The following is a 20,662-nucleotide window of genomic DNA, read 5'->3' as shown; positions in this document are numbered from 1 at the left end:
CCCATTCTCGATTTTCTGGTGCGCGCGCTCGCGTGGCAGTCAGGCAGAACTCGGCATAACACCTGCACGTGAACGCGCCACAGAGTCTATGGGCGTAACGTAATGACGTAAGGGTTACCTTAGCAACCAATTAGGCGTCACCACCGTTGACTCGCCGTTTCATGACTGCGCATTTCTCCCCCGAGCGTCCATCCCGTCCCACCGGCCCCAGGAGAGGAATAAAGACTTCCGACGGGCTCATGGGGACGTGTTTTGATGGAGGACGGTAGAGCAGATGTCTTTCCCCTCCGCTCCGGGTCGTAGCGAAGCTGGACGACGCGCAGACCCGAAGACGAAGACCTCCTGCTCCTGTTTGTGTGAGCGGACCGTGAGCGGACCGTGAGCGGCCAACATGGCTGAGGATGACAGCGAGTGGGTGGTGGAGAGCATCGTGGGCTACCTGGGCAGTCCCGAGTGGGTCATCCCGGTCACGGACTTTATGGAGAACAAATGCACAGGTTAGAAAATAACAGTACACACATGATAGCCTTGTTCCAGTTTCAGCCCGGGACGTGTGAAGTCTGTGGAGGAGTTGCACTGTTAGCTCCTCGTCGGCTAAGCTAAAGCTAAAGTCTGCATGTTGTTGTTGTTGTTGTTTTTAAGTTGTTGTGCGAAAATATCCACCAGTTTTACTAAGGCTTTACTGCGATCCTTATAATGCACACCTTTTTTTCCTTTTTATTAATTACAGCGAATGTTTCAAACCTGTTAATCGACTTAGTTTTGGTACAAATGAGTTTGAAGTTTCTGCGGTAATCAGCTGCCAACAATATTGTGTAAGTGAACTGTCTGTGATCATAACATTTGATCTGCCCTTATATTATTATCTAAAGCGCAGTACTCCTCAACTGTACCTAAAATATCAGATCACGGTTAATAAAAATCAGAATAACTTTACCAAAATTTCAAAATGTTAACTTATGTTGCAGTGTTAAACAGTGTTTCGATTTTAGAATTGCCATTTTTTATTCACAAGTAATAAAACGACTACCCTATTTGAACTGTGTTTTTTAAGACTGTGTAGCGCTAATTGTACCTTAGACATGGTGAGTTTTATGCTGAACATGAAATGTTCATATTATGTTTTGCCCCTTTGCTTTCAGTGAATGCATGATTTCCTCCCAGTCTGTGTATTGATTGAAGCATTTACCTTGGAAGTATAAAAGAGAACCAAGTAACCTCGTAAAGACACTCCCATTGCTTCCAGCAAGTCAGATTTAGGACAAATTTTTGTCTATGATACATTATTTAAGAATACAGTGGTACTCAGTTGTGTGTAGCCAATAATTTACAGACATGCAGTTTGAAATCTGTCTCATTTCAGGATTTATTTTGTTAACAATTGTGATTGATTGTGAATTTGTTAATTTAATCAGTTCAGTGCTTTTCAACAAAATTTATTTTGATATAAATGGTGCATAAGGGCTTTTAATTCACACTTGAAAGGCTAAATGTCTAGAAGGCTAAATGTCTGAGTTTTGATAAGGGAGTATCCTCTCAAGAGAGAAAGTCCCTTTTTTCAGTATGGGCACTAAAAAATAATCAAAACTTCACAACTCAATGTACATTTTTACTTATTCAAGTTACCATTTTTGTAGCATTCAGTTGCTTCATCATCATATTCTTACATAAGTAACAGCCTCACAGAATTGATTACAGGTTGTGATGTAACAATGCTCTTAAACGTGCGTTCTTTAGGTAATACCTTCAGTGCACTGCTCCATTTACAATGTAGACAGAACCTTCAATGCACACGTTTGTGTGTATATATTACTGCAGTTAGAAATTGTTAACCATTTGTGACCTTAAATGTTACTTGTGAATGACAATAAGTCAAATCTACCATCGATGTTTATTTTACAGCTGGGAAACAGCTTTTTCACTAGATTTAAATATACACTCTTTATAACATTTACATCCTTAAAATGTTTTGAATTTGTTTTTTTGCCGATGAAATGCAAATAGCAAAGAGGCTTTTGATAATTGTCACATCAGAAAAGGGGAATTTCCACATTCTGTTTGGTTGTAATTCTTCATTTTTCATTTTCCACAGTATTTGATGATGAAGATGAAAATAAGTTATCCTACACAGAAATCCATCAGCAGTACAAGACCTTGGTGAGTGCAGACTTTGGTCTCAGTGTTTTAAAGCACGCTAACTAAAAGTTACAGGAATTCTCTTGCATTTTCCTCACCGTTCCCTCGTTTTGCATAGTTGTTTTGTTCCTACTGACTGCTGTAATCTGCCGGGTTCTTGCAGGTAGAGAAGCTGTTAGAGCATTACATGCAGGAGGTTGGCATCAACGAGCAGCAGTTTCTGGATGCGTGCACGTCTCCCTTTGCCAAGTCCAAAACTCTGCAGGTACTTTTAAGCTCTGCCTCTCTTCGCACACTACGGTCAGCCTGCCAGCGAATCTGAATGGAGAATCAGGAACGGCGCTTTCTTACATAACTTTCCCCATCAGTGCTGAAGACAACCGGTTTCTGCCTCCTCCCTCAGTTATATCCTAATATGAACTGACTGATGTAGATCTATGCTGTGACTCTGTCACCTGGCCTCACAACGGTGTAGTGGTTTGATTTCTGGGCCTTTCTGAGTAGAGTTTGCATGTTCTACCTATGCAGGCTTTGTGCAAATACATATCTGGGGTTAACTCTAACTGGCTCTTTGTGTTGGCTTTGTGATGGACTGGAAATCTAGCTGAGCTTGACTGCGGTGCCCTGCAACCCCAAACTGGATTTAGTGGTGTAAGAGATGGATGGATTTACGTGGTTACCTTTAAGTGTTTTACTAAAACAGGTTTATTCATAGCTCACACATGAACCAATCTAATGGTCAAAACATGTTTCAAGTTACACCTTCGCATGAGTGCAGTGGCTTTCTTCTAATCGTTCATGTCATTCAAATAAAATCTGTAACAACTACAAGGCAACTGTGTGTGTCGCATCAGTGACGGTAAACATATAATGAATGTGAGCCAGTCAATCAGGAGAAAAGGTTGAAACAAAGAGAGAAAGATAAAACTCAAAAAGGGATAATTTAAAAGATTTGAATCAGAGCAAAGAAGTGAATGCAACATAAAAGTATTCATATAAAATGATATAAATGCAGGAGCATTTTTTTGTTTTTCAGTTTTCAGGCAGCTATTTCCAAATATTCACTATATAATAAAACAAAAAGCAGTTTCTGGTTCGTTATTTCTGATTCTGGAGAAGAAAGCGGGTTTGATCTGGAAGGTCTGAGAGGTCTGGACGGCTTAATGAATGATTGGAGATTTATTTTGCAACTAAACCTGCACATCTAATCCAAAACCTACATCATAAATAGCTTTTCGGCTGATCTCCAGATGTGTAGACATTTTTTTTTCAATGGCATTTTTAGGGACTTATGCTCTCTAACAAACCTCTCTTTGATGTTGAGCTGGTTAAGATTCAAAGGTGATTTTCTTTCGATTCTGATCATCAGTGCTCCTGATTGATAGATTAGAATCAGAGTGTTTTGAAATGTCCTGGTAGAATTAGTTAAAACATGTGATAAAGGCGTGTGAGCTTGGCGGAGATGGGAATAGAAAAGAATAGACTATTATTCTCACTGAGGAGAAATTTACAGTAACAGAGGCTTGTAGGACACACGGGGGGAGAATTGTCCTTAAACAATCTTGCTGCTTGTTGCAGAACTTTGGTGTTCATGTTCAGCACTACATTAATAAACTTGTCACTGTGTTTTAATAGTTTCCAATCTAGTAGAAACATGGGATTATTTCCCAGTTTGCATAATCTTGTGTAAACACACAAGCGTCCCCCAATATCGCCCCCCCCCCCCCCCCCAAAAAAAAAAAGCCTGTTAAAATAGTTGGTGAGTATAAATTGTGTCTGCCCTGTTGAGGGTGTAAATCACTCTTTACTGAATGTAACCTGGAAGGAAACAAATTGAGAGGCTTTTTTTAAAGAGTCCAGTGTTTGGACCCTTTGCCTCTCTGATTCTCAGTTAGTGCAGCTGATTTAAGCATTTATCTTTACAAATATGAATAATATTCAGGGAATCTTCAGAGACTCTAAAGCTGTATTCAGAGAACTGGAAATGGTCAAATCTGTGCCATGCTGGTCAGTTTTGCAACACTTTGCAAGAGATCGGATTAGGTTGAATCAGTTATTTCTCTGTTGGTCTGATGGTGGGAGAAATTCCAGATGTTTCAGCAGCGGCTTTGAGGGAGTCTGAGGTATGAGACGACAAATCTCCTCAGTATAGAAATACACTCTCAGGGTGAATATTTCATATATCTTTAGTGGCAGAGGGTTGATAAATATTTTTGCTGCAGTGATGGAGTCTGTTCTGAAGCAGAACGTGATGGAAGTTGTACGCCATCGGTATTGGGTACGCTCACGATGAGACAGGAGGCTTCACGAGGGAGGTAAAGCGAGAAGCGAGACTCATAACCCAGTTTCTCATTGCTAAGCGGACCGCCGGTTTATTAGAGGTTAGTCAGAGAGACTTGTTGAGCATTAGCCTAGATAAGGAGGAGCTCTGACTGGAGACAGGAGGCAAATGTCAAAGATTAAATGTAAGTAGCCATGTGTTTGCAGACATGGTCTAATATCTGCAGGGGCACGGGTTGAGTGGACCGCTGACCAAGCAGGAAGTACATCCTGTTCTTTTCCACGAAGGCCAGCAGATTGCTCGTGAAATCGAGTGTGAAAAGATTAAGATCTGAAACTGAGTAAATGTGTCACTGTGGCTTTGCTATTAAAATGCAACCACACAAAGCCGAGTCTTAAGCCAATAACAATGGCTTTACTGAAATTTTTATTTGTTTTCTTTGATTTTGAACTTACACAGTATCTTTTTTTTTTTTTTTTTTTGCTGTCCAGGCAATGCATCTTTCAACTTAAGAGCAGATCACCTCTACCATTGATTTATTATAGATTTCTTTGTTGTAGGCCCTTACTAAAGAAAGCCACTCTCACAATATGGATGTCTGGTTTTTGTTTTGTTTTTTTCTTCTTGTTCAGTCGGTGTTCCAGCCAGTTCTCGCTACAGATGATTTCCAGATGTTTCGCACACTGATGGTCCAGAAGAACATGGAGCTTCAACTTCAGGCCCTAAGGGTCATCAAGGAAAGGAACGGTAAGCCAGATCCACACACACACACACACACACAGATACTGCACAACCAACCTCACCAGCAGAAAGAGAGCTGCCGAGCTGCTGAGGTGTGATCCAGGTTCCAGACTCCCTTCGGGGACGTTAACGGTGGAAAACAGTCGCTCACACCTCAGTGCAGATTTCTCCCGTCACTTCCTTCACAGTCATTAACACTTGCGATGTGCTCAGACCAGCTGTGATCAACTTTCCTGCTGAGAGCAGAGAAACCAACCAAAATCTCCAAAAATCACTCCTCACTACTCAACCAGCACCAGCTTAACTGGAAGACAGTCATCAAACGACTAAAATAAATCCCAGAAGGTTCATTATAAGAGTGTATGTTGAATTTATTGGTTAAACAGAGTTATTTTGTGTGTGTGTGTGTGTGTGTGTGTGTGTGTGTGTGTGTGTGTGTGTGTAGGAGCTCTCCCAGATTGTCTCACTGACGGTGCTGATGTGATGACGGAGCTGCAGCAGCAAGAGATGAAAATCCTACAAGAGGTTCTCAAGTAAGTCACTTCTACCTTCAAGATCGTGCTCCTCTGAAAGGCTTTGCCTCCTACAGGCTGCGTTATTTCATCAGTCTTAAATATTGATTTAAGCCACTCTGTACAACACGGATTTCATCATCTGGGTATGACATATAAGTGCAACTTCACTGAATCTGAGGAGGCGTCCCGCTGCGACGTGCTTCAGTTATGCAAGCAGACCAGCGTCATCCTGTACGTCTCGATCGGAGATGCTGATCTTCGGGTCATTTCCTCTGAGGTCCAGACAGACATCCTTGAACCATCAACCTCGTGTCAGTAACTCCAGCTTTTTTTCCTTTCTATGTATCCGTCCGCTGTATGCGCTCAGGCTTCCTGCGGCTCCCCCCGCCCCCTCCGCTAATGGGATTTTGCTATTGACAGCCGGGCCAAGTAGAACACACCGCGCTAATGGGACCGCAGCTAAGCTCCTTAGGGTCCAGCTAATTCAGGTTGGAGGGATTGACACTCAACAAGCAATCGAAAAAAATAGCGTTTTGATCCCCTTTGTCTTAAAGGCGCTCTGCTGGGGAGAAGAAACAGTGGAAGCATCTGCTTCCTCCCTGGTCACCGCTGGTTTCACCTGATCACAGTTCCCGCTAAGAATCGATCTGGACAGACGATGCAGTGTTTTCCTTTTGTCTTCCAGGTTTTGTTTTGTGACACAATTCCTTAATTAAGTGCTTTTTATGCAGGATTCTGCTTCACACAGCATGAGGAAGCCATTAGTCTGCAGCTGCATCGTATTGCATTGATCTCATGCTTTTCAAAGTGCAAGATGTTTATCACGATTAGTTCTTTTTGCGATTCATTCCAGACGTTGACTTGTGGTGAACTGACTCAGTTAAATCCAGTGATTTTGGGGATCTGTGTTAAATACATCACATTTATCACTTGATGAACACTTTCTGCTTTACTCAGAGTCTAAATGCACTGATTTTCAATGCGTTGTCACCCACCTCTGGTAAAATACTGCAGTTTCAATCTCAACATCTCTGTCAATGTGTTGTAAACGCTGCTTCAAAGTCCTCAATAAGGCCGGTCAAGTATATTAAATAAATCAAATTAAAGGATTAGCGGTGTGTTGTGGCCCGGTGATGACTTCAGGGAACCAAGGGCAGAGCGTGTGAATCACATGGGAATCCCTGACGGAGAGGCCCTCGTCGAGTTTCTGCTAATTTATCTGTGCTGTCTGCTGACAGCTGAATGGACACTTGAACCTGCTTACCTGTAGATTATCAGGCTCTTATCACACCTGAACTATTTAACATACTGTCGAGTGCTCAACTTTCGGTTTAACGCACCCCCTTGCCTCCTCTGCCAATGATTGGCGAAAGTTCAACAGCCCCACATGACTGGTTGGTTTAAGACTGATGTGCGTTTTTATTATTTGTGTATTTTTCCTCCTCCTTTTTGTTTTTTTTCCTCAGAAAGTCCAAAGAGGAGTACGATGAGGAGATGTCCCGGAGGCTGCTGTTTGAGGAGGAACTTGGTTCCACTTCCAGCAGCTGCTCTGATAAGCCAATGACTGAAGGTGGTGAATCCCAGAATACCACGTCCGCTGCGAGCCAACACAGCAGCGCTGCCAAGGTGAGACTTCGCAGGCCTTAAGAGCCGCGCACATGCCCAACACGGGCCTGGCCTCTGAGGAGGTTTTTTTTGGGCACTTTTAAACTTGAAAATGCAATCATCAGTACTTCAGTAAGAATTCAGTGATTTGTCAGATTTTTTTTTTGCTACCTGGCATCCGACATTAGATCAACTCTGTGTTTTATAACTGAAGTGGAATCCCACTTCCTCCCACATGTAGTGTTAATGTAACAACCTGCATCTTTAAAGCCGCTGTATGACCTGATAACATGTGACATTCATTCCATGCCAAGGCCAAAGCGGAGGGGAAAAGTGATGCCGGTCGCACTAACGGTCACCACACCCCACTAGTCAATGGAAACACTCCCAAAGAAGTTAAACTGGTAACTAAACTGTAGATGTAGTGTAAATTAAACTAACTTTCAGGCCACAGGATGCATTGAAACCACTGGATCTTGACATTTTGTGTTTTGTAATACATGTGTTAACAGTTTGAACTCCTGCGTCAATGCATCCTGAGGACTCGTAGTGTCAGTTTTTTTAGACCGGATAGTGTTATTATCATGTAGTTCTGAAGCCACAGTTGTAGTTTCTCCTGTGTTTCACTCGCCACCAGTGACTGGATATGATGCAGCATCTTCGAATGCTGTGAAACCTTCAAACTGTAAACCTGAACCTGAAGCTGTTTGTATTCCTCCAGGTCAGCCCGGAGAGCAAACCGGCGATCAAGGCAGCTGCCAGCGGAGGTGGAGACGAGAAAAGTGCAGCTAAGAAACCCACAGCAGGTAACTGAGAGGTGGAGGAAGCAGTCAAGTCTTTTCATTTTACCAGGAAGTCTCCTGGCACAGTCTTCTTTTGTAAGGGAGACCTGGCGCAGATGGCAAACAGTACCTACGTTTAATCACAGGAATAGTGAAAAACAGCCCAATAAAACACATTCAACTCTTCAGCACATTACTCACTGTGTTTTTAAGCTTAAGATATCTGCCTTTTCATCATGTTTGTTCTGATTTGCAGGTTTTCACTAACCGATCATGTCTCTGAAGCTTCCAGCGTCTCTCACCTGTCTTACTCACTAAATTGAGTCAAATAATGAATCACAAGCAGCACATCGGAATATACGTTTGTCAGTCTGACTTGCAAATAATACTACATAAGTAGTCTCATGTAGTGGTATTTCTATGATTTTCGAACATGTCTCCCTTTTGAGCACTTTAACAACCAATACAAATCCTGGCTGCATCAGACTAAAAACTAACCTGTTCTCTGGCAAACTGGTATAAAAAAGTTATTATGGCACTAACTTGCATTTCCCCAAAAAAAGGAGTATCTGAGAAATATTTGTAATGAAATGAACCTTGTTTCAGATTGTGGCAGTAACGGTGTGGAGTCCAGAGTCCTCCCAGCTGTGAAAGCTCCAGCGAAGTCCGGCGAGCCGTCTCTCAGCAGCAGCAGCGGCGGCGGCGGCGGCGGCCCTCAGACTAAAGAGCAGAGCGGCGTCCGCAGTCAGACTCCTGCCGAGTCGTGGCTGGAGGAGGCGCACAGGGAGGCCGGCTTCTCCGAGCCCTATACCGTGAGTGTGTGTGCAGGAGATTCACACACTCTGCAGACAGTGTGAATATGTTGAGTTGCTCCCGTTTCCCCAGCAGCCCTTCACCTCCTCCTCCTCTTCCTCTTCCCCCCTGCAGGAGCTGTCAGCGTCCCAGCAGGAGCAGCTCCAGCAGAGGGCAGCGTACCTGCGCCAGCAGCGAGACAAGCTGCACGCTCTGAGGAAAGAGCAGCAGAAAACCAAGCAGACGGCCAAACGGGAGAAATCCCCCAGCAGCCGCACGCCAACCCCCACCGCCACCCCGGTGAGGCCCTGCATCTCCCCCTGCTGGAGGCTCACTGGCAGGAGAAATAGGCCTGAAATTCACATTTCTCACATCTGACATGCAAAACAGTCATATCTGCAGCTTTTTTAACTCGTTCAGACACTATTCATTCATTGTTTAAAATGTCATCATGAAGCAGACTTCTATTTTCCTTTCTCAAGTGTGAACACCGCCCCACTCCCCGTGTTTCTCCATCACACTCATTCTCCTGAAGCCTTTCTATATTTTGGTTCTCATCGTTTCCTTTAACCCGCTCCTGTTGATTTCTTTCTGTTTCTTCCCCCCTCCCTCGCTCGGTTTTCTCGCTGCATGCTCACCCTGTCAGGAGGCAGTGGGGCAGTCACAGAGGAACGGGGTGTGTTCCCCCCCTCCTCCCGCTCCTCCTCGCGCTCCACCCGCTGCTCCTCCTCCTGCGCAGCACTCTGCCGCCCCGCCCAAACAGAAGGTGACCCGTCAGCTGCCCCCGGCGTGGAGCGGTGTAGTGTAGTGCCGTGCCCTGCTCCCCCTGTTGGTTGTCGTCCGTCTCGAAGCATCCCGCTTCATTTTCAGTGCAGAAACACACTGAGAGTTTGACGTCATGTACTAAAAGTTCACTAAATAGATCAATCATCTTGGTTTTCTCACAGAAAAACACATTTCTGTGTTGTGAGCATGACGCCACTGACATGTATTTTTATTGCATGCACTATTAACAGATGTTAGTTTTATAGTTATTGTGTCTGTTTTAGGAAATCAGCTCGTGTTCGTGCTCCTCGATACTTTCATCCGTCTGTGCGTCCAGCGGTGGATCATTAACCTGCTGCTCGCTCTGCTGTGTTTGCTCAGGAAATATCAGCTGAGGAGAGGAAGAAGCTCCAGAAGAGAAAACACCTGGCGGACAAACTGAAAGAGGAAGTCATCAAGAAATAACTTCCCCTCCAACTTCAACACTCCTCTCTATATTCACGACCGGCTTCCTTTATTCTTTCTCCTCACAAAAACACGGGATCTTCCTCCTCCTCCTGCTGTCACATTGATGTCCCAACTACACACACGCAGCTTTCAGTCTTTCTCACTAAACCTACTTGCTTTGTGTCCAAAATCTTTTTTTTTTTTAAACCTACAAATTCACTAGATACATTATCAGCCTTTTACAGTTCGTTATATCAGAATATGAGTGTAGTGCTCTCAAAACTTCCCTGGTAGGAGTAAAGTGAGTTCCTTAACTCGTGGAGCAGAGAATTAATTTGGTTGTTTCTCCTGTTTTAGTCGTTATGCAAAGACATTTTGAAACATGAATAATGTGATGTTTTTTTTGTTACTTAATGCAGGAAGATATCCTCTTATATTTTTCTTTAACTATTTATACTTTGCCGACAGAAAATAAGATGACAGTTATGCAACGCTCCATCCGTCAGTGGGAATAATGAAATCCTGACGTTTGGTTGAATTCGTACCAGTTAAACTGGCCGCGGTGGCGTTTTGGACGCAGCTGTGGGTTTATCCTGATCGCAGCTGACCCGAGAGCTTCGCCAGTGTTATTAATGCCAGTCAGGGAAGCGATTGGGACGATCGGATCACACAGCAGCAGCTCGGGGTGGTGAAGATGAACATCAGCGGTTCATTAAAGGGGCCAAGAGGACGGATCGTCGCTTCCTAACAGAGTGCAGTATTTATCTTCACCTCAGAAATCACCATGCACCAGTTTCCATGTACTGTCGTTATGTATGCTGTTTAATAAATCATTTTATAGAAACCAGCAGCACGTGGCGAGTGAGTTGATCGTGTTCACCGTCATCGGTACTGGTTTAAGAAACCTGTTCTAGAGGCTGCAGTAACTCCTCAAATCAAAAGCTCACAAACTCAATGTCAGGGTCACATTTAATTTCAAAACTTATCAAATAAATTCATACAAATGTTAAGAGTGGATAGTGGTAGTAAATGCACTTGGTACAAATTCATCATTGGGGTGGGGGGGGGGGGGGGGGAGGAGAAGCAGAAACAGTCACGGATGAGAGGAAAAGACGATTCACTGCTTAGGTGATTAAACTCCTGGGAAGCAACGCTGGCTTTTCGGTTCTCGTCATCCGCCGCTCGGTGTCCTTCGGTCAAATTGGGAGAGAAAGACGCACAAACATGGACCTGCAACTTTACGGACCTTGGAATTGTTGGAACTGTAGCAGTGCAGACGAGGTGGCGTCTGGTATCTGGTGCAACTTCAAACCGATTCAGAGTGAACTCGATGCGACTTGAAGCTCAGCGACGCTGCTCAGGCTCACCGCAAGCTCAAAACGCAGGCTGCCGACTGCATCGAGAGGCCGCTGAATTACTTGACAACTCCAGACATCCTTCAAATTTTGGTGCCAAAAATAACATTACAACAGTTTTAATGTTATTTTTTTTTCTTAAAACCAGCATTTTGTGACTTTTCTGCATTTTTTTTTTTTACACAGAAATCAATGAAATTGGACTGAAAGGGTGAACAGTGACCCCACCTTTTTGTGCAACAACAAAAAAAAAGAAAAACTACACAGGCAGGTTGGTATCTCTCTCCACTTAAAAAAAAATCATATCAGGGCAAATGATTGAAAAGAAAAACAAACATCTGTACAGTACTTTGTTTTTTTTTGTTTTTTTTAACAAATTCATGAAACGCAGGACTCCTGGCTAACACAGTCCTGTGTGTGAGACAGCGTGGTTTGTGTGTGTGCCTTGACTGAACTGACGCCATGGCTTTTGAAGGTTTGAGTCCCGCTCCTGTGGATCGAAGCATCGTTCTCTCCGTCTCATCTCAACATTTCATTTTGTTTTTTTGTTTTGTTTTTTTTTTAAAGATCCTTCGGTCCAGCAGGTCGTGCTGTGGCAGGCCGGCGTGCGCGCGACTTCAGCCAGTCAAGCTTTCTAGAAACTGACGGCTAGTCCTGCTAGCCTGACTGGCCCGCTGAACAGTCTGTACACTGGCTGGTTGTGTTCGGACGTCCTCCGGAGCTCTTGGAGAAGAAGGTCAGAGTTCAGATGGGGACCGGTGAGAACAGCTTCCTCGCTACTGCTGCGACAGCAAATAAATCAAAGAGGTGGAGCTGCCCCGGCACTGTGGCTTCCTCCACCGCCTCTCGAGGATGGAGAAGGAGGAGAATGAGGAGGAGAAAGTGACGACGGAGGAGGTTATCTTCAGAGAGGAAACAAAGAGGTGAGATCGAAAGACAAGAGGAGATGGATTTATCTTTCCAGAAAGAGAGAGTCTCGCTCTCCTTCAAAGGAGAGGAGGAAAGAGATCAGGAGAGGCGCAGTGAGGTGGGAGCTCATCTTGTCTCGTCTCCTCCGTGAGACTGACGGGCGGCGCCGGCAGGCCAAGGACCAGAGAGACGACCAGAGGAGAGGGTGGATGGAGCGACTCGCGGTCCGTCCGTCCACGGCCGAACAGAGGAACACCCCATTGCTTAAGAGCTCAGGCGAGGTCGCTTCCTGGGAGACTGCTCCTCCTCTTCGTCCTCCTCCTCTTCGTCCTCGTCGTCGGGGTAGTCCACCAAACCCACGAGGGCAGTCTGGGAGGGACGAAACCACGTCAGTTAGTCCAAACACTCGGTCCACACCGATTTACTGATGAATAGCAGATAATGAGACCATCATTTCACTCTCACGGTATGTAAACTTCTGCTTTTTTCAACAGCGTCAAAACGTTCTCACGCCCCCGCCGCAGCGGTTACCTTGACGACGGGTGTGGCAGGCAGCGCGACCGTTTTGACGGAGGAAGCCGAGCTGTTGTTTGGAGTGACGGCGGGAGAGGCGGGGGGGATCGCAGCAGCTTTCCCGTTGTTGTTGGCACCGTTTGCTCCGTTGGCGGCTCCTGCGGGAGACAGATCGGGCGTGAAACGGCGCCACGGAGAAAGGGCTTCGGCGAGGGCGACGGCCACACAACTGCCGGTTCAAACTTACCTTTTTTGGCTTCCATGTACTTGCCGTAGCTGTCGGGAAAATCGTCCTCCATCCTCTTCTCCACCGCCTCGCCGTCGTCGTCATCATCGTCGTCGTTGAACCACAACTCTTCGTCTTCGTCCAACGACCGCGCGTCTCTGCGATACCTACAGGAGGAGAAATTTGTGAATTCAGTCTGATAATGCAGCTCATGACCCTGCTGCACATTATTCACTATCAGACACTCTGTGGTCTCAGTGAAGACTTTCCAGATATGTGTGCGTTAGGAGTCCAGTACCAGAGGAGGACAGGTAAAGGCAACTGTACCTGTTTGTCTGTGCGAAAATATCAGTCACGCTGTGTTAATATATATGCAGATACCTGCACAAAGTGGTTTTTAGCCGTTTGTAGTGAAATGTTTGACTGTCATCGCAGTACAGTGGTGAAATCACCAGGTCAGCCACATTCAGACAAAGCGAGGTGGAGTGCGTGCACTGACCTGTTGAGTCTCTGACTCTGCCGGTCCTTCTCCTGCTCGTACCGCCCCTTCAGACCCTTGAACGTCTGGACGTACTCGATCGATTCCAGAGCTTTGTAGAAGTTGTCCACAATGTGAGCTATGAGAGATTTGATGTCCTCCTGGAAATAATCATGAAGTCAGAAAATTTTGTATGAATAAACGCTCACACACACATAAATCAACACAAGCACTGTGTGTTTACTCACCACTTTAATGAACTCAAAGAGCTCGATGATGGCTGAGTTGAGGAGGTTGTATCGGGTGCCGTTGTCCAGCAGGGCATTAATGACGGGCTCAAACAGGTTCCCTTTGATGATGTAGCGGTTGTAATATTCATCTTTCAGACCGATGATTCTGCGCATGAAGCGCAGGGCGCCTGGGACAAAACGACAACTTTAAGCATCTGTAAAGGCTGCGCTTCATGTGCATCCCAATTCAAAGAAGGGACTTACAAAGAGCAAGAAAGGTGTGCTTGGAGTTCATGAGCACCAGCACTCTCCTGAGCAGGTCCTTGTTCATGATGTAGGTCTTGATGTGATATGTGTGATGCTCCACACAGAAGGTCAGGAGCTCCAGGATCAGAGCCAGCAGCTGAGCTGTCTGGAAGTTATCTACACAAACGACACAGACACACAACAGCCCAGAAATGTATTGTTAAGCAACGCGGTTGCCAAGAAACATTAAACCGTAACGTCAAACTAATTCATTTTAAGGTGTGAATTTCTGACTATCAGCGGTGTTCCCACCTGGACAGACTGGGTTGATCTTGGTAGAACCCTCCTGCAGTTCTGAATTAAAAAAAAAAAAAAAGAAAAAAGAAAAATTGAACAGTGAAGCTTCTGTCGCCACACAGGCTGAAATGCTGCGGTTGAACTTGTCCAGCGTACCTTTTGAGCTCTTGTCGTGTGCAGTGTTGGCCAGCAGAGGAGCAGTCAGGACGTGCATGCAATACTTGTAGAAGAAACTCAGAAACTCAGTTTTCTCTGTTTTCTGGAAGAAACACGCAACAGGAGAATATTATGAGGACATCATTTGACAAAAAGGGATATTTTAACTCCAGAAGATGACACTGGCACTCAAGCATAAAGGTTATGAAAAAAAAAAAAAAAAAAAAGAGTCTGCCACTCAAGATCAACAGCAACTTAGATAAGGAAAAGTTAAAGCTGTAACTTTTTACCTCATTCATTTTATTTACTTATGTGGTTTGTGTGCAGCAAACATGGTCTCTCTCCTGAGCGTTACAAACACGAACGCTGCTTTAAATGTGTTCAGACAAGTCTGGAATAATATTTTACAGTTAAGTTAAAACCACAAAATGAGTCTGCCTTAGATCACTAAAGCAGAGTCATTTTGTGGTTTTAACTTAAAAACGGTGAGCCAACGGCTTGAGTGTGACAGAAGAAATGTGTACAGACAGTCTGAGAAGCAGCAGCAGGTAAAAGAACGACGACGATCTGAGCTCGACTGAGCGAAAAAAAGAACAAAGAAAAGCTCGACTGAGCGAAAGACGATCAAGAATCTACACTCTTACTGGAAAAACACCACAAACCAAGCTGGTATATCTTACGTTGGAGGAAGCCAGCATGTTCTCAGGGTCGATGAGTGTCCTGAGAAGACCCATCAGCTGGACGGCTCCTCCCAACTCCGGGTCGGAGTCACAGATCATCTGCTTTATCACCACATTTATCAGCAAAACATCCTGAAGCACAGAAGACACACAACGTACAGTTTAAACACACTCCTGTTTTCAGAGTGGAAGGAGTTTATGATGGCAATAATAAATGGACGTCAATGCTGCTGCTCGACGTGGAAAATGTGCGACTTGTCGGCAGACGGTGAGGTTTGGATGCTTACGTCGTCCGTCTGCTGTGGCTCCTGCATGACAAACTCCCTGACCATGGAGGGGCTGAATTCCACCAGGTAGGAGAAGATGTCGGTCGCTGCAGCTCTCACCTGCAAGTCATCCATCCCCTGAACCGCAGAGAAAAACACTGTAACGTCGTCCCCGAACAAACGTTCCTCAACAGTTGCATTCAAGAGAAAACCAGAACGTACCATGACTATTTCCAGAGCTGGTAAAATCCCGAGATTGGCCAGAGTTTTGAAAAAAGCGTCCCTGTTTTGAGGCTGCAGCGTTTGTGAAAAAGCACAGAATTCTTTGACAAAGTTCACCTGAAAGAAGGATAACGGGAAAAAAAAATGTTATGAAAAAGGTGGGTGACGAAAACATTACAGTACACTCGTTCAATATTAATCACAACAGACACTTAAATACATTTTTAGACCTGTTATGATAAATTTTCCTGGTTGATATATGGTCCAACAGATAATTGTCGATATTGTCAACATTTTTTTGAGAACGATATAATCACTAACTTGGTCTGTACGATCTGTTATGATCAGCATAGCGAGTCTCTCATGCTGATGCTCACCATCCACATTAGTCAGGTGCTTTTATTTAGATATTCACACAATAAGACAGAGGGAGGCCACGATCAAACACACAGTTCTCACTCCCGGTCCGGACAATGTTCAAGTCAACAGCACTATTCGGGCAAACTACAAGAAAACAACAAAACACAACCACCAATAACACTAGCAACATCACAACATAAAAATACACCACTTAAACATTTGTATTCTGAATTCCACCCCCATTCCCAAACTCCCATGATGCACTGCAGCACAACAGTCACAGCAGCCTGCTCTGCAATATCGTAATGCAAGGATACCCTCTCAAATGCAGTAAACTTATTTCTCATGTTTTACCATTGTAATTGGAATGTTAAGAACTTTTAAATAACCTCATTGTTTAGCTCCTCATTTCCATTACAGTAGCCTCAGGAGGCTCCGCCTCTTTCCACGAGGACAAACATTCTACAGTGAAGAGCGTGCACTGCCTTCATCCCGCTATGAAACTAAAGCGCTCAGGTACTGAGAGCGGTACAGAGTGAATCATCATGCCATGCAGCCTGTCTGAGGCGACAGACAAAAAAAAGGGGGGAAAAAAAAGAAAAAACACCCTGCATGCTTATTTGTTTCCCTCGTGGTAATATGGCAGTTTACTGAACCCAGAAAAATTATGGAGTTCATTCTCATTGATCGCCCCGGGCTTACCAACAGTACACTAATAACATGTTTCACTCTCATTGCAAAGGCTTTACAAGCTGTCAGCTTTGTCTGTTCTACAGTTTTCCTTTTTTAAATATCGGTCTTGGAGCAGTTTCACTTACGAGCTCTCTCCTTTTACTGTCCTCTGTGGCGTCGTCTGTGAGCTGTGCAAAGACCTCCGTGAGGAACTTCTCGTCCTCCTGCGGCACAATAATACCCGGTTAAGGGGAAAAAAAAAGATAAGACTGAGATAAAAATCCACAGTGTAGAAAGAGCTAAATGAGGAAGAGGAAACCTAGCGGGTAGTCTAGACAGGAATCAGAGTGGAAAACCAATACAAACAAGATAGATAGAAAAATAAAATCAACTTCTAGATAGAAGATATAGAAGTGCTGAGTACAATCCAACACGCATTACCCATGATTTCACTTCAAACAACCAGACTTATTAGCATTATAATATACAAAATAACCTTTACAAACAGATTCAAACATAATTTTTTGAAATTCAACTCAAACAAGTATTTTAAATGCGGACAGAAGCAACGATTACTGATAATGATCAGTGTTGGTGAAGGCTGAAGATTAAAGACCGTACTGCATAATGATCTTTTTCTAATTCAAACATTTAAATTCATGACAAAACATTGAGTCTCAGGATCTTGAGTGTGGATTTAAGAAAATTTAACTTGAATCCGGAAACAGTTTGACGATATTTTACTTGTTGAATCCATCTTACCTGTAACATACTGACAATCTCCACCTTATTGAAAAAGATGAACGAGGTGAGTGTGGACAGAAAGTTTTCTTCAAAGACTGATGGCGTGGGCAGGATGATGTCTTGGATGTACTGAACTCGGTACGTCTGATGGATTTTCTGCCGCAGCTCAGAGTCCGTGATGGGAATCACCTCCTTAAACTTGGCAGTCTTGGTCAGAAACTCTCTGTGTCGTTTAGGCTGAACGAGAGCCGGGTCGTACTCGAGGCAGCCCACCACATCCATGATACAGTCGTCAGAGAACATGACCTCGAACAGGGCCGCTTTATTAAGGAACAAGACTCCTCGGACAATCTCATAGAGGTGATGGAGGCCTTCCCTGTTGTCCAGGTCCTCGCATACTCTGAACAGACCCAGTAGTTTCTTGATGTAGCCCTCACTCATCAGAGCCAGGGCCAGTTTTTCTCTCCGGATGGGCGACGACAGGACAGATGTGACCAGGTCTGCGATTTCCTCCAGTCGACTTAGTTCACAAGGAGGGAGCTCGACCAGGTGGCTCGTCTCTGGGATCTCCTCGAAGCGCTCCTCTTCCGACTCATCGATGGGGTCCTGGGTGACGTCCAGAGCAGGGTCCTTTCCTTGAACCTGAATCAAATGAGGAAAAAGAAAAGAGGGAGAGAAGAACCAGTGAGCCGACTTCATACACGTGACAGACTGTACCTTATTAAACCACCTTCAAAACCTGACATTACCTGACAAATCTTCTCCCAGATCTCATCACAGCCCGCCTTTTCCTGGAAGCTGAGGGCAAGGTCATAGTTATCTGCCTCTGACCATACAATCAGCGTGTCCTGAAAGACAGGAAAAGAAACATCAAACTTCGCAAAAGAAAAGAGAAGAGAGAATTTCATTCGATTTACTTGCAAGCATTCAAGCAAAAAAAGTTGTATATTCAGAAAATTCCTTCAAACAATCAAACAGCACATAGACCATATGCAACTTCTAAACAACCATTTTCTTTGAATAACAGAAACAGAAAATTTTCATCACAATAGATTCACTTGCACATAGGAGTGTTGATAACATGTTAGTGTGAAAAACAGAATGGATCCTGTCCTTTCACACACATCTGATCTGGTTTCAAGTGCAACATTAATAACCAAGTTTGAAAGATAAAATGTGGACAGGAGAACTTTCAAGGAGCATTAGACTTGAACGACTTCCGTAAACTGTCAAGGACAAACGGACAGACTTTTTCCTTTCCCCCCCTTTTTTTTTTTTTTTTTTTAACTTTGGGACCCATGCATGATAATTACAGATGAAAGCATGATCCATATATGACAATTATGAGAATGTGTGATACATATTTCACTTAATTTTCATTTAAACCTGAACTTATTACTCTTCACCGAATTACCTGGTTGGGATGGAATTATATGAATGTATGTATAATTATAAGTTTGTAACGGTATTATGTTATTGCTGTTTATGATTGTTGAGAGCAGGGTAAGAAGAAAATGACAAGAAAACACACTAAAAAGAGAAAAGTAAGATTAGTCTGTTTTACTAAAGAGATTTACTCAACTCACCCTAAGGTAGATGGTTCATCAGCAAGTTTTGAAAAAGAAATTAAGTGAAAGACTGCCTTATCACTGTGCCTGACTAAACAAAAATGTATATACTTGTACGCATGTACAGAGTAACCTGGAAACCGAATTCTGAAACATCTGCTGAAATAACTTCGATCACAGTGAAGGCTTCTGTGCATTTTGATGCAGATCAATACATACCTGCTGTTTCTGATATGCGGTATTTGCGCTTATTTTCGATTCCAGCAATAAAGATCCTGAAGAAACAAATAAAGCAATTCAGATACAATCAAAGATTTACAAACAATGTTACCATATGGCCAATCAAATTATTACAACACATAAAATGAAGTGTGAGCAGCAAGAGTGACTGTCCAGAATTAACTCAGCTCCTCAAGGGGTATTTTAGAGGTTTAATGATGCTGATCCAGAAGTTTGTAGATTTGTGAGCAGACTCTGACGGGCCCCGTGCTCTTGACATCACGTCGTCCGTTATAATGAGCATGCTAACACCTGCTAACCCTCAGACTGCTGGTTTTACACGCGAGAGGAGTCAAATAAGACTTTGTCCAAAAGCCTGGACCTTTAAGCCCATTACTGCTGGAATATATTAAAAAAAAAAAAAAAAAAAAGTAAAATTATACTAGAGGAGAGAGTGAACAGAAGGGTTAGCTAAGTGTTAGCATGCTCGAGCATGTAGCGCGAGGGAGAACTTACCGTCCGACTCGGCCCGGACTAGTAACGAGATTCCCTTTAGCCGTTCAACAAATGTGGACGAGACGTGTCCGGTACCCCGATCGTCCCACTGCCGGTCCTCATTCAGCGTGTACACTTTTACCCGCCGCCGAGTGTCCGACATGGTGAACGGAGTGGGAGCTAGCAGGCGAGCGGGCTGCTAACAGGCTCTCACCGTCTAGTGTTTTCCTCGACCTGTTAACTTTGTTTTCTCCCGCATGTTACAAAACATGCGCGTCCGGGACGAGTTCTAAAATGTATCGGCAGCTACTTTGGGGGCATATTCCAATCGGAGGTGTGAATGGATTACACCGAACGGCCGAAGAGTAAAAGTGTAAAAACAACTCCTGAACGGCCTCCGAGCTAACGTCCACACGCCGCCATCTTGTAATCCGATCTTGTGTTCTTTTTCTTCGTCGACGTCAATCAAGCGCAAAGTGCCGCGGGGGCTCCGCCCCCCGGGCAAGATCATCCAATCAGCGCAGCGCCTGGAGCTCAGGGCGCCGCCTATTGGCCAGAAGCGCAACAACAGCCACCTGCAGATACAGAAACAAACAGGTGAGTCTTTCTTCTTTTTACTTAATTTCTCTCAAATGCATCATTATTGAATGGAAAAAAACTCTATATTATTCAACAAGACACATTTACTTAACTTTTAGATACCTTTTTTACAGCAACAGCAAATTCCACATCACAGGGAGAGAATAATAAAGTCGGCAGTATTGATATCACAGCCAACTCTGATACCAGTAAGCTGATGGCGAAATCACACATCAGTCATCACAGCTGCACATTTTCCCTTTACTTTTCCCCAATTTTTTGGTTTTGTGAAAATTTAGACTTTTCATCGCTATTTAGAAAAACTTTGACGTTTAAACTTGAAGGTTATTAAGGCACTATTTTACTGGTCCGGTCCACTCAGG

The 20,662-nt window shown here is 44.1% G+C and overlaps 2 protein-coding genes across 4 annotated transcripts; one reads left to right on the top strand and one right to left on the bottom strand.

Moving 5' to 3' along the window:
* Positions 1-124: 124 nt before the first annotated feature.
* On the top strand, positions 125-11,739 carry cfap36 (cilia and flagella associated protein 36). 2 transcript variants are annotated; one of them, XM_030107571.1, is made up of 11 exons: positions 125-497; positions 2,093-2,157; positions 2,300-2,401; positions 5,050-5,164; positions 5,604-5,691; positions 7,140-7,299; positions 8,000-8,084; positions 8,667-8,872; positions 8,988-9,152; positions 9,499-9,618; positions 9,999-11,739. In XM_030107571.1, exons 1-11 carry the CDS (start codon positions 392-394, stop codon positions 10,080-10,082), a joined length of 1,296 nt encoding a protein of 431 aa, XP_029963431.1. In that variant the 5' UTR covers positions 125-391; the 3' UTR covers positions 10,083-11,739. The 2 variants fall into 2 exon arrangements, with proteins under 2 accessions (XP_029963431.1, XP_029963432.1); XM_030107572.1 differs by lacking the exon at positions 9,499-9,618.
* Positions 11,507-20,134, bottom strand: ppp4r3b (protein phosphatase 4, regulatory subunit 3B). Of its 2 annotated transcripts, XM_030107566.1 has the most exons (16): positions 19,722-20,134; positions 19,206-19,261; positions 18,168-18,266; positions 17,437-18,060; positions 16,821-16,898; positions 15,643-15,759; positions 15,442-15,558; positions 15,155-15,286; positions 14,475-14,577; positions 14,334-14,375; positions 14,040-14,198; positions 13,794-13,963; positions 13,567-13,706; positions 13,089-13,234; positions 12,860-12,999; positions 11,507-12,697 (listed from the first exon to the last, which is right to left on the bottom strand). In XM_030107566.1, the coding sequence occupies exons 1-16, from the start codon at positions 19,861-19,863 to the stop codon at positions 12,593-12,595; spliced, it is 2,370 nt and encodes a 789-aa protein (XP_029963426.1). In that variant the 5' UTR covers positions 19,864-20,134; the 3' UTR covers positions 11,507-12,592. The 2 variants fall into 2 exon arrangements, with proteins under 2 accessions (XP_029963426.1, XP_029963425.1); XM_030107565.1 differs by having other exon boundaries at positions 14,334-14,577.
* Between the last annotated feature and the right edge of the window lie 528 nt (positions 20,135-20,662).

This window comes from Salarias fasciatus, chromosome 13 (assembly GCF_902148845.1).
Source record: "Salarias fasciatus chromosome 13, fSalaFa1.1, whole genome shotgun sequence".
Lineage (NCBI taxonomy): Eukaryota > Metazoa > Chordata > Actinopteri > Blenniiformes > Blenniidae > Salarias > Salarias fasciatus.
This window is presented reverse-complemented; position numbering and strand designations above follow the sequence as displayed.

Coding starts and splice junctions, on each gene's coding strand:
- cfap36 (XM_030107571.1), top strand. CDS start 392: ATGGCTGAGGATGACAGCGAGTGGGTGGTGGAGAGCATCGTGGGCTAC. Junction 2,158..2,299: donor ATCAGCAGTACAAGACCTTG/GTGAGTGCAGAC, acceptor GGGTTCTTGCAG/GTAGAGAAGCTGTTAGAGCA. Junction 9,153..9,498: donor CAACCCCCACCGCCACCCCG/GTGAGGCCCTGC, acceptor TCACCCTGTCAG/GAGGCAGTGGGGCAGTCACA.
- ppp4r3b (XM_030107565.1), bottom strand. CDS start 19,863: ATGTCGGACACTCGGCGGCGGGTAAAAGTGTACACGCTGAATGAGGAC. Junction 15,760..16,820: donor ACAGTAAAAGGAGAGAGCTC/GTAAGTGAAACT, acceptor TCCTTCTTTCAG/GTGAACTTTGTCAAAGAATT. Junction 13,707..13,793: donor TCTTTGAGTTCATTAAAGTG/GTGAGTAAACAC, acceptor GATTATTTCCAG/GAGGACATCAAATCTCTCAT.